Here is a 13,713-nt window from a genome sequence, read left to right as displayed (position 1 = left end):
TATGGGACCTGCATACAATCTCAAGTTAAAAAAATACAAATAAAAGAAGAAGTTGGATGAAACAAAATCACCATAATTCTTCTCACCTTAGAAGCCAACGCCTCAGCACTTTCACGGCACGTCTTCTCAATTTCAAGATGGTTCTGAATACAGTTTACTTCCTCAATAACCATGTGAGAAACTAGGGGAAGTGTTTAAAAATTAGTCAGTCTTTTCCATGCATTTGACACATGCATCCCATGATCAGAAATATTACATCTTTTTCTGTTAAATTCCTATGCAAGCTTTTCAAATACAGGGAAGTACGTACTTGGGTAACCTCCACGGATAGGAACTGTTTTGAACATTGAATACCTGGTTCATTGCTTTAAGCAACTCTCTCAAGCCACGTCTGCAGCATTAGAGGGGAAACTGTGCATAAACTTATGGAAGTGGAAGGCCAGGAGGAGCCTCCCTGACCATCACCGTTCATCATCTTTATTTCATTAACACTTCAGGAATCAGACCAATCCCTTCAGATTGCCATCATAATCCTGTTAAAAATTTGGTAAGGATGCCATTTTCAGAAGAACTTCAATATTTTTAAAAGGCAAGATTAACTCAGGTGTCTTACAAAGATTATTTTCACCTTCTGGTCTTCAGGTTTATATGGTATTTTAAGTATCATCACACTTGCTAAACACACTGTACATGAGAGACCCTGGCCGAGAGTGAGCTCCCTGATGGGATCTGATGTACATGACTGGGCTGCTGCATTTGATGTCACAGCTGGAAGAGCACGAGACACATCTGTCCTTCACACTTACAGGATCCCTATTATCGCAGTGGGCACATATCACTGTATTTAAGATATGCAACATTCCTAGACTGACCAAAAAGTTATGGAACCAAAAGTTATGGATACCAATGCGAGTTAGAGGACATTTAAAAGTACAGATGCATTTTGGCTTGCAATTCCTCTCAGCTTTCAGCAGTACTTAGTGTTGAAAGTCATCTTCTAAGTGACAAGCTTCCAGTTGCACAAGGGAATCTAGAGCAAAGCAGGAAACCCCACAAGTTTCCCATCTCTCAGGCTAGCACCTTGCTCATTGATGCAACTCCTTCTTGGCTCCTGGCACCCTCGTTCATGTCAAGCAGCAGCCTGGAGCCCAATTCTGCAACTCATTTCACGGTGCAGATTCCTTCTCAGCCCAGAGTCAAGATTTCAGTGTGCAGAAAGGACCATTTGCAGCTGACCAATACTTGGAGCAGGAACAAGGCTGGAAGAATATAGTGTAAATATGGAGGACTCTTTCTAGGATCTCTTATCATTTTCATGAAGATAAGCTTTAAAAACTAGTGGTTTCATACCACTGGGTAAGAAAGTCCCACTCACCCTCTTCCAAGACTTTTACCTAAATTCTGAAGAGAGATGCTTAAGTCCTCTTTTATATCCACAGGTCATCTTAGTGACTACAAAACAGGACTTTAGGATAGGAAAATCTAGGCCATTAACAAATGTTGTTTATGCAGCTTTATTGATACCTAGTCAATGTAAACTAACATTGCCATTAATAACATCCGAAACGAGCAATATATTGGAATTTGCTGTCAAATCTGTAGCTGCATGCAAGAAACAAGTTCTACAAAATATAAGCAGCCAAGAAAAAGCGCATGGCAGAGTAGTGGGAAATCTTGGTCCCAAAACTATGTTCACATGAAGCCTTTTAACAGCAGAGAAACCACATCTCTTTCTTTTTATTTCCATTTTTTCTGACTTTTGAGAAATTATCTGCTCCAAGCATGACATACCAGCTGCTATAGTTAATTTGAGAGAGGAAAAGCTTCAGGTAGTACATGTCCACATCTCTTCTGTTTTTATCCTACCTAGCTGGGGAATTTGGAGCAATGAAATGCTTTGGGCAGGAAAAGGGAGCAGTGGAGATGCAGAGCTGCTCCCATTTTAAAGACAGGAATCTAATGGCCCCAAGCAAAGCTAAAGTTAGGAAACAAGGACTGGGCTCACATGGCAGAACTAGGGATTACTCTTGGTTCATTTAAACTTAATTAACCTGCAATTATGATTAACTCAGGGGAAAAAAAATCTTTCCAAATTAAATACAAAAATATATTATTTCCTAAGTCTGTCCAAAGTTCTTATTATGTCAATATTAAAATTCATAAAGCAGCACTAAGTGGCCTGAAACATCTCTAACCTTGACAGTTTTTTTCAGGGGTAATAATAATCTGCAGCAAATGCAGGCCAACCAAAAACCACTTAACTAATTAGTAGTTGCAGTCACCGAGAAAACATGAATCAACACTGTTATTACAAGTGGCACATTTGAGTGGCATCTAATTATGACTTGATGAGCACGATACTTGCATTATCAACATTACTACTGCATCCCATCAGGGACTAAAAGCCGCTGATGGCATTGACTGCGAGAAACTCCCACTCAATGGTACTGCAGCACCCAACAATCTCCTTGGCAGGGGCACCCTCACTAAATGACATGTTAAGCGTAATTACTGGTAGACATTGTAAATAAACAGGATTGGAAGTGAAAATTGTACCAAGTGCATAAGACACAATCTGACACATTGGAAGTGGCAGCCTTAATTGAGAGTTTCTTTGACTGCTCAAGATCATTTCAACTGCATTTCTCGGAGGACAGTGATTATAACTGTGGAGACAGACGGCATAATGGTATCAGCACTGCTGACAGAGCAGTGAATTAAATTGTATCTGCTGTTGTGTGAAAGCCTTGATGAGAGGTACAGATCCTTAGTGGTCTTATCATTATAACACAATGGTCATGTTGTCATCAACCTTGCTGGCTCCAATTGAAAAGAAATGATTGTGTGTTGAAGCTTTCCCCCCCACCACCACCTTCTATCTCTTGTGCTCAATAGAACCAATTTTCAGAGAGCTATGAAATCACGCAATAGGGCCTAAAATGCAGCTGCTTGGCATACAAACGGGGCCCCATTAAACTGGAATCACACACAATATGTGTTTATGCCAGGAGAACAAATAGAAGCTGAGTACAGGCCAAGTTTATTCACAGACACAAAGCCGATGTAGCTCTTCATCAATATAATTGCCTTTTATATTGTCGTTTAAATAATGGGCTCTATTATTGCCTTAAAATCCTAATATTCCTGGCATTTTATCCCTATGTTTACAAGGTATGTCCTTTAAAAACGTGAAAGGAAGATAAAAGAAACCTATAAAATTTTACAACATCAAATATTACTTCAAATTTTAAGTCTTAACTACTTGACATTTTCTGCCACACTCTGGTATTCCTTGTATCATAACAAAAACAAAACAGGCTGCAATTTTTTCCAGAGGAATTAAGGCTTCTTAGAGAACATTCTTGCCTCACAGAACAGTTACCTAAGATCATTTAAGGCAATGGATGATTCCTGTTGATTTTATTCTCCATAGTTGTACCGTATGAACAATTATAAAATACAAGTGAGCAAATTCCTCTATTAACACAGTCACACCGAAGTACAGCCCATGTGATTTCCTTCTCCTGCATTGACTTCATCCACATTTCTGATGCTTCGTGGTGCAGTGCACTATACTGGCACAAACCAGACAGAACAGACCCCAATCCTATTGTAATTGTCTCTTCCAAGGAGCTATTCCACCAGGATACTTCCACTCCCATTAGATGTGCTTTGTTGCTTCCAGACACCACCCAGTTTCAATAGAACCATTACCATAAAAGTATAAAACTGAATATTGGCATTCTCACAGCCCAGACAAGACAGAACTTGCTCTAAAAATTATCAGGAGACAGCAGTTCATCCTAAAAACCTTTATTGGTGTGTCTAAGCTTAGAGTAATTTTACTCCTTCATGAAAAAATTACCGTTATTATTATTATTGTTAATATCAGTAATCTCAGCAATAGGGTCAACGCGACTCTATCCAAGCATACATCATTCTAAAAGTCACCTGCAGAATCCAGGTGAGAGAGAGTCGCGTTTGTACCCCTGTATTTTCCACCAATTTGCACCTTAGGAATGGGTGCCTATGTCAGAGCATAAAAATGCTGTGACAGCAGTTAGTCTGACAATGGTTTAACTCCTTAAAATAAGGCTTTGAAGGAGAAACAGCAAGTGGACCCGAATCTCAGCATCCTTAGCACTGCTCTAGAGTACGCGGAGTGATGTTCGTAATTCTCTATACCAACAAATTCCCTCTTACATTATCAACTTACTTTTCTGAAACTCCTCCAGTTTTTTGACAGCCTCATCTCGTTCTTGCTTGATTTTGTCACACTGTAGGAGAAGAGAAAATTGAAATGAGATGCTGATCCCAGTTATTTAATTAGCAGTCAGTCACAACACGCAAAATCAACAAAGATCAACTGCGGGCACAGTAAGGTACAGAAGCCTACCAAAGCATCGTTTCTTTTTGCTCTCAGTCACATAAGATCAATGGAAACTATGCATAAAAAATTCATTACCCAGAGTATTTCCTAACCAAACTGGCAAGTCGTATGTGATTTTAGGTTCCAATTCAGAGCTGCTTTGAGAATATTTTAGAAGAGCCACATTATCCAAAACTGATATAAACAGTCATCCACATTCCATACGACAGTGAAAGCAATACTTTGCATGTCAAGAATATGCTTTAAGTCTAGTTTCCTTAACACAAATAGACTTGGAAGAGAGGCCTATATTTCTATACCTACCATGTGCAAGGAAAATCTCAAAGCTAATAAACAGGAACATGCTGTTCAGTGTCTTAACGTCATGAGCAAACCTTCAGCCTTGAAGAGAGGAGGATGCTCATTTTCATACTTTAAAGATTTCCCATCACCCCAGTATTATTAATTTTGGGGTTAATGCTAATACTACACAGGGCTGCAATCACTGATCTTATGATGGAACGGTTTCTTCAAAGAGAAAGAATAAACCAGACACTAAATAGACTTCTCTAAGGAATCCCCTTCTATACACAAATGAAAGAACCCAAAGAAATGAGTAAACTTCACAAGAGGCACAGTCAGTGATTAACCACACTGTGAAAAACACATGACCCAGGGGGAAGTATGACTGGCACAAAACGCGTCTCACACTCACGGCACACCAGACATCCTTCCTCACATTCTGCTGTGTACATTCACAGTAATAAATCAATGTACAACCATGAGTTAACTTCTGGAAGAGATTTGTGTGACTGAGCTCCTTACAGCACCTACAATTACAAGGATATCAGTCACTGGAACAGAACCGGGGGGAAAAAAACGGAAATTATTTTGCTCGATTTTCAGTTTTTCCACATGAGGACCCACTTTGAGTTAGCTGGGAAAGTCGCCTGCTGTTAAGTAATAAAAAGGGGGGCGAGCCCAATTCAAAGGCAGCCAAATTCAAGAGAGCTCTTCTATCAGCTGCGGAGGACCTTGGATGAGGCCCAAAGAAGGATCTGTTCTTGGGCAAGGAGAGGATGCCATTGGAGTCGCCTCAGGGACATCCTCCACACAGGCTCTGGATGCTGCTGCTGGCTTATCCGTGGGAACAAAAGGAGCTGCACTCAACAAGCAATTTCTCTTCTCGTGGCACTGGGGTGACGAGGTAAAGGTCTGTGAAACAAGGAAGAGCTACAGAAGGAGCAAGACAAGCTGAGCAAGCAGCACCGAACGAGGACTCACCGTTTCTTCTGGCCCTGTCAAAGAACCTGTTTAGAGAATCTTGCACAGGAGAGGTGGGGAAAGGAAATCTGTGCATGAATCTTGCTGATTGCTGTCCTCCTTCTCAGTTTTCTCAGCAAAAATTCACCTTACCTTACTGGCAGAAGTGCAGCCTAGGAACCAAAGGCAGCAAAAGACGCAGAAATAAAGTATTTTGATTGTTCCTGCAGAGCACAGCTCCGCTGCAAAAGGGGGATCAGTGGGAGCTGCTGCCTCTTTGTACTTTACAAGAGAGACACTGTCACCACACTGGCATACCTCACCCACGGATTGTTCTGCATGCTGGAAGCTTTCAGCCTACTGCACACTAAGCCAACAAGAGCTTTTAATGCTCTGTTTAAAAACTGGGAAGATTAGCATTTTCGGGATCTGATCTGTTGCCTGTGGAAGTCAAGAAGACACTCCCCTACTGATGGAAACCCTGATGTGGAGGATGCGGTACACTCCCTATCCCAACGGTAGGAAAAACTCCTCTTGAAATCCTCCAGCAACGCGCTGTATGGCCTAGCAGCTCTCCCTGGGCAGCGAAAGGGGAAGTTAAATGACCTATTCCACTTCACCTTGAGTGCTGTTTGCAGAGAGAGCTCCATTTGGACCACAGGAAGCTGACTGTTCTCCTGACAGCTACTACACACAATCAGGGTCTGCAGGTTTGGGTCTCTGCAGAGCAATTCCCGCTCCTGGTTGCAGCTTTCTGAAGATTTTACTTTTGCTGCTTCTGTGCTTCAGAATGAAAGAGCAGGAAGAAAAGGAGAGCAGGAGATTGTTGCCCTTGCTGAAGTGATCAATGGAAAGCCTTTTGTCTTGCAATCAGACCCGTGCAAGCAGAGCTGTTACAAGTCCTACCAATAATAACAGTTTATCTCCAATTTAGCTAAGTAGCAGAAAAAGGACAGATTGTCTTTAACTACTTCCACTATTTCAAACTGGAAAGTTATGTAAACAAAATATTCCTGTAAAGTAATTAAGTTTCATAATAAAAAACACTGCCATCCCCTTAAAATAAATTGACCTTACCTTTAAAACAGGAAAATTTAAAAATACTGAAATTTGCAAGCATCAGCTCATCTCAAAAAGCTGCACTTCTAAGAAAAGCAACTTGAGACTTACTAGAATTCTTAATCGGTGAGAATATCACTAATCCTAACTATTAAAGGCAAATAACATATTATTACAAAAATCTACTGTTCACAGAGCTAAAGGACAATATTCCCATTCCACTAGCACAGGAGTCAGTGATAATTACTTAGCAATAAAAAGAAATTGCATCTGTATTTTTAGAAATAAATTAACAGTTCAGTTTCCAAAATTCATTTTGCGAGTAACTCCTCACAATTGTTCATCGATGCAGGCGCAAGTTCAGGAGCTTTGCCAATCCAAAGTCCAGATTTTTGCCTTCTAGGTACCCAAGATACGAAGCAATACTTTAATTTCTAGCATGGAGAATGGATACGTTGACTACTTATAAGCAAAACACGTACACGTCCAAGATCAGTGTTCAAACCAAATACAGTGAGGTGAAGAGCAGCACATGAACTGGGCCTGTACCTGGAGCTACCACAACACCAGGACAGTACCATGCCATCATGGGAACCTCACACTACAACATGATTTTGGGAAGTCAATGCATGCCACAGCAGAAGCCTGTGGACACGCAGGTCTCTGTGCACACCGGCTCCCACCAGCCTAATGACTCCTTGCTGCTAATTCCAGGGAGGCCTGGGTTTCTTGTCTATTCTCTTCTAAAAGGCTGCTTTTTTTGCCAACTATTTTGCACATAAGCTCCTACTGGCTTCAGTATAGGGCCTTCAAAGGGCAAAAACAAGAAGGAGATTGTTCGGTCCAGATATTAAGATGCAAGAAGTTCACGTAGTAGCCACATAGTCAATTAAGCCATTGCTAAGCAACACAAGATACATTCTTTCCCATTTACACAGATCGTGCAGTTTATGCAGATTTAATGCTTGTTCTAAAATTATGAGTTTGGTACAGCACTCAGAAGTATCCTACGACATTTGCTATACTCTCCTTACAGAAAGAATGAGCATGTCACCAATGCAGAATCCCTTCTCTGTTCCCATTTGGTGACAAAACATATAATCCGCTTACACGTGTGCTGTACCAGAGCAAACACCATGAATGATGTATCAGAGACACAGTATTACACCTACTGTTTGGAAAGCTGTCTTGCCTTTTTTTTCCCCCTACTGGCAGCATGACAAAACACTGTCAAAACCAGCGTTCAGAGCCACTTCTGTCTGATTAGCAAGTAGTCAAATATTTATTCATGATCTGACTCTGAATACATCAGAACTGCATATTAAGGTATCCACATTTGTGTGCAACTGAATGCGAGTTATCCATTTTTTGGGGACTGGTATGCATGTTTAGTTGGCTACTTCAACTCAAAGGATTATTTAAGGGAAGTAATCTGCAAATGCCATTTTTGCTCCATTTTTTGAAAGTATATAAAAATATTAATGAAAAATATGCCTGCATCAATTTTGTCAGAAACCCCACCAGAAGTCTCCAAATTGGCAGTTCTGCAAGGCAATGAGGAACAGATGCTGTGGATCAAAGATCTCACATTTTTGCTTCTGGCTTTTCGTGGTTAATAGCATTCTTTTAAGCAGCAGGGCTCTGAACAAAGTAACCTATATAAAAGTCAATTTCTTTTCTATTCTTAAGAAAAAACACAGAACAAAGAGCATAAATATTCAAAAATTAAAATTATATCTTATTTTAAGTTAGCTACCTGTTACACACCAAGTTCCACGTTTCTAATATGAACTAGGATCATCTCTCCATGACACAGCTCATCTTTCAGAGCCATACAAGTGTACTGGGGTCAGTGAAATACCCCACTGACTGCGTGAAAAGCACATACACACAGACTGCAATCTAATGCCTGTGTGGTACCTTCCATAAATAATCTGCAAAACTTTAAGGAAACAAAAAAATTTTATCAACGGAATTAGATGACCCCAGTTGATAGAGAAGAAACCATTTGCTTACACTCATGCTGAAAGACAGAGGCAGAAACTGAACAGAAGTCACCCACAAGTGCCCAGACCCCCAGGGAGAGGCAGCCTGTGCTACACTTCCTCCAATATCAGCTTTGATCCTGCAAAGCACAAACTAAGATACAAAGTTAGAGATGCTAATGAGTTTTCTGGATTACCCAGCCCTGCAATAACACAAGGAATAGTTTCTTCCAGTATTGGCACTGCAAGCAAACATAACCATGAACTCTGTATCAGTAGATTCTTTTTTTTTGTAGAAGAAATGCACTTAGGGCCTCACACTTAACCACTTGAGTCCAAGCACTTAAACAATTAAGCAGGACTGCTTACACAAGCACACCAATTTGCAGGATGGAGGTTCTTGGATGAAGAACACTTGCATAGCAACTGAAAATCCTCCAACCCTGAGCACGTGCTTAACTAATTTGCCTGACTGGGGATGTAATCCCCATGTGCTCAGGGTTGGAGGATTTTCAGTTGTTATGCAAGTATTCTGGAAAACATCATACCAACCTTCAGAGAGAACACACAGGAGTGGCGAGAGATACGCAGTTACAGGAAAGAAGTCTTGTGAGAGAGAGGGGCAAGGGAGAAAGAGCAGAATGCAAGAAACAACCTCAGAACATTTAATCTCATTTCATCTCAAATTTGGCAATGAAATTTTTCATTGGAACTGCCTTTGAAGAAACATAATTTACAAATAAAAATGCAGCTCAAGAAAAGCCTCACCATCCTCCTTCCCCACCCCAACCGAAACAAAGCTTTGTTGAAGAAACATCAAAGGTAGCAGGATTTGCGTTCAGGGCAAACCCAGGGAGCCCATTTTTCACACAGTGGACAGTCCTTGTGTGGAAATCCTCACACGTGATGGCAGCCAACCATCAGCACAGCCCTGGGGTAGACAGGACCAATTCAGATAATCGAGTCGTGGAGGGCAGAACACACTGAGATCACAGAATCACAGAATGTGTTGGGTTGGAAGAGACCTTTAAAGCTCATCCAGTCCAACCCCCCAGGGACATTGGTACCAAATCAAGGTGCTCAGAGCCCCATCAAGCCCGACCTTGAATATCTCCAGGGATGGGCCCTCCACCACCTCTCTGGGCAACCTGTGCCAGTGATCTACCACCCTCATATTGAAGAACTTTTTCCTAATATCCAACCTAAATCTGCCCTTTTCTAGTTTACAACCATTACCCCTCATCCTATCGCTACCTGCCCTAGTGAACAGCTCTTCCCCAGATTTCTTATAGACCCCTTTCAGGTATTGGAAGGTCACTATGAGGTCCCCCTGGAACCTTCTCTTCTCCAAGCTGAACAACTCCAACTCTCTCAGCCTATGAGTCTATAAATCTGGAAGTCTCCAGGCTGCAAGTGCTTTGGGAACTTTAGAAGAGCACTCTGTGGAGATGTTACTCCCTATCCCTATGCTCTTATGTTCCTCCTTGTCTGTTGCTGTCAGAGACAGGATACTGGGCTTAATGGACTCTTGGTCTAATTCAGTGTCATTCTCCTTTTCTTCTGAGCACTAGGAGATGAACTGCGACAGCCTTCCCAACAGTAAAAATAGGACAGGTTTCCCAGGATATTTGAGGCTCTGGTGTAGGACAGCAGATCGGGAATGCAGCAATAAGCACAGTAAAAAGGACAAGGAGGTCAGTGGGTAGGAGGGAGCGAAGCACAGTGTGCTGAGCCCAGAGGAAACGCATGCAATCATTGCTAAAGCATAATACGAAGATAAGCTTCAAGTTCTAAGTAGTAATGAGAAAGTAAAGGACAAGGTCTTCCCAATAGAGCCTTGAATTGTAACATTTATAACCAGACTAAAAGTGACCCTTAAGAAATGACTTAATGAAAAGCTAAATTAAACCTACATGCCTCAGCAGCAAACAGGGATTTGAAAACTAATGTGTTTCTTGCTTCTTCAGCTTGCTAATACTGGAGAAAGAAACATTTTCTGTTTACAATACAGCATAGCACTGAATCCTCTGCATTCCTCACTATCTAGAACTGATAAGAGGCTTTTACTGGCCACAGTTTCTTTTGGCAGGTATCCGCTAAAAACCCTTTGCACATTGATATGGATTTATGCAACACAGCATTGCCATCAAACCTCTCTCAAGGTTCTCTGTTCCTCTTGGCCTCCTCACAGAAAGCAGCTGTGTTGACTGAACAAGATTCCTGGGTGGGAAGAGATACCTTACTGAATGTGCTTAATATTACCACTAGAAAGCCAGTTCATCAGAATTACATGAACAATCTATAAATATATTATTATTATATATATATACATATGTGTTATTTCTTACTCCAGTATCTTTGAACATTAAAAAGTGAAGCCTGCAGTAATGTATGAATCACTTGGGTTGGAATACCTAAACACTTGCATTATAGTATTTAGATTGTAATCAAACTGGTTACAGCAGCATTTATTTTTAAATATATATATTTACAGCAACTTATCTGAAATGGGACAGCTAGAATAGCTGCTGGGAGTTGCATTCGTTGCTCTTTAATATATGTAGGTACTAATAATAAGTAATACTTATTACTTGTAAGTAATCAGCTAAGCTCACTCAGATAGACAACAATAAGGTATTCTTATTTTAGTATTAAAGGAATAATCAATAGATACAAACCTCTTCTTTCGTTTTCTTGTTTTCTGCTCTAAGCTCTTCATATTCACCAATAGCTATATAAGAAAAAAAAAAAGGAAATAAGTTAATATTGCAGCACCACCTTTACCGAAATTAGCTCTTAATCTCATTCATTATAAAGCTCTTCTGGTGATCTACACAGACTTCTTAAATAACATGGGTCACAGACTTCATTAATAGCCTATGGATGAACTGGGTATCCTTTCAGAATTGGAGTAATTGGAAAGCATCTGAAAAAGATGGTGGCTCCCAAAACAATCAATTTGTGATCAATGGAGAGTTAAACAATCCTATTGATTGAGTTCAAAAATTACAAGGTGAATGTACTGGCTTGCAGTCACCATTTTCAACCCAGACTGGCTCAGGTTACAGATCAATGCTAGAAAGCATGGTTAATGCAATACATACGTACCTCCAGAGTAGCTGTGTACCTTTATTAATTTATGTACTAACATTTGATTCCAACAAGAGTTCTGTGAGAGATTTTTTTCTTTAATCTCCCCAGTGAAAACATGAAAAGATCGTACGACGTCCCCAGGATCACACAAGAACTCAGCTGCAGGGATCAGCAGGGAAGGGATCAACCTCCAGGATGCTGGAGATCCATGGTTTCAAACCAGTAAGTAATATGCAGAAACAATCCATCAGCTACCAATTAAGCTTCCAGTTCACTGTGTATTTTTTGTGTGCCCTTCTTAAACTTTCTGTTTTACAGCCTTACGGACACACCAGATTTGCCTCAATTTCCTAATTCTGTTGCTTTTTCAGTGTCCCCCATACAGGCTGTTTGGCCTTCGAGACCATAGAAATGTTATTGGCACTAGAAAGAAGCTGAATACACCTCCAAACATTGCAGAAACAAACCTTGCTAGAAAGGAACATTTTTCAGTCTTTAAGATCCATACTGTAAGAATAAAATGAGATGGCTGTTGACGTGACTCTATATACTATTCCAGCCCCTCAGTATTTCCACTATTTCTTTCTTGTACCTAAGAGAAACTGTGCTAGCATAAAGGTGTCATTTGAAGCTAACTTAGTTCAAACTGGATAAAGGGTACAAACATATAGTTTTCAGCTGACGATAGCAGATATGTTGGAGTTTCATCTTACACTTGACATGTCTTACCCTACATCTGAAGACATGAACATGTAGAGTTTGGTAGATTAGCCACCTGAAAACACACTAGTCCTTTCTAGCTTTAGATGGCTGAACTTTTTCAAACAAGCAGCTCTTACAAATATAGGTATGTCTAAAGAGTGGCACAAATAAATACAGGTTTCTTAAAAATGTGCCCCACATCCTCATACCAGTAAAACTCAGGTCTCTCATCCATCCCTTTACTTTGTCCCAACTTCTTCCTACCTACCCTTGAGACGCCTTCCCACCTCCCAGACTCAAGAAGCAGAAAAAGCAGGAGACAGATGAACAGGGAAGAAACCATGCTGATGCAGTTGCTCCAAGAAAAGGCACCTAAAGTGAAAGCACATATTTCCTACATAGGAATGCAAAATCTATGCCTGTTGATCACTGTTCTACTTAAGCCATTTTGCTGCACCCTTTAGGAAAACAAGGGGTGAGATTTCCAGCATCCAGATGCAAGAAAGGGAAAGAAAACTGCATAAACAGATACAATTCAAGCTTCTCCATACTTGAAAACTGTTAGTGTTTGCTTGCCTTTATGGCAAACTCATACTTGCTACTCAATACTTTATAAACGACTGAAAAATGTAAACATGGATTCGCCCCACCCTCAACAGCTCTGCTCCCATGCTCCATGAACTGAGAACTCTGAATCATCACCCCTTAGGGCACGGATACCAGAACACATTACCAAAAACCAAGAGTACAAACTTACACAATGCTCCAGCAATTCCCAGTAAGTGCTCACCTGCATGAGACTGGAAATTAAACTGCCTGTTCAGGGTCGCCCTTCCTTCTTTTACTGCGGTTGGTAACCCACAGCATGTTCATCATGGAATTAAAATAGCAAACCATCAGCAACTCCGTGCTGAACTCTCACGGCAACTTTCTTCAGTGCCCTTTTACTGCGCCCACCCTCTTATTGTCATCACAAATCTACTGGTTCTTCTTTCAACGCAGCTACTGCATAGTAAGGATCTGATATTGTAAAATAAGATTGTTCTTCATGGATGGCAACCTATAGGTGATGCTCCCACACATACCCCATCATTTGGATTTTCAGGTATGGATTTATTAAACACTATATCTAATGAAGAAACTGACGGTTTTTATCAGGCCTGAAAACAAAAGCAATAATTAAAAAATTACTACATACATTTTTGGCTGTATATCAGATTCTCTGCAAAGACAGAAGATGAC

General features: G+C 40.6%; 1 protein-coding gene across 1 annotated transcript in view; it reads right to left on the bottom strand.

Moving 5' to 3' along the window:
* Positions 1–11,399, bottom strand: part of KIAA1598 (KIAA1598 ortholog) — a 54,191-nt gene extending 42,792 nt beyond the window's left edge. The window contains exons 1-3 of the mRNA XM_010185647.1: positions 11,355–11,399; positions 4,217–4,277; positions 87–181 (exon numbers count right to left, since the gene is read on the bottom strand). Of these exons, the coding sequence (XP_010183949.1) occupies positions 87–173 (87 nt within the window). The 5' untranslated portion in view covers positions 174–181; positions 4,217–4,277; positions 11,355–11,399. The remainder of the gene's footprint in view (positions 1–86; positions 182–4,216; positions 4,278–11,354) is intronic.
* Between the last annotated feature and the right edge of the window lie 2,314 nt (positions 11,400–13,713).

The sequence above is a fragment of the Mesitornis unicolor genome, unplaced genomic scaffold (genome assembly GCF_000695765.1).
Source record: "Mesitornis unicolor isolate BGI_N332 unplaced genomic scaffold, ASM69576v1 scaffold30785, whole genome shotgun sequence".
NCBI classification, from domain to species: Eukaryota; Metazoa; Chordata; class Aves; order Mesitornithiformes; family Mesitornithidae; genus Mesitornis; species Mesitornis unicolor.
Note: the sequence above shows the minus strand (reverse complement) of the source record. Positions and strands in the feature narration are given on the sequence as shown.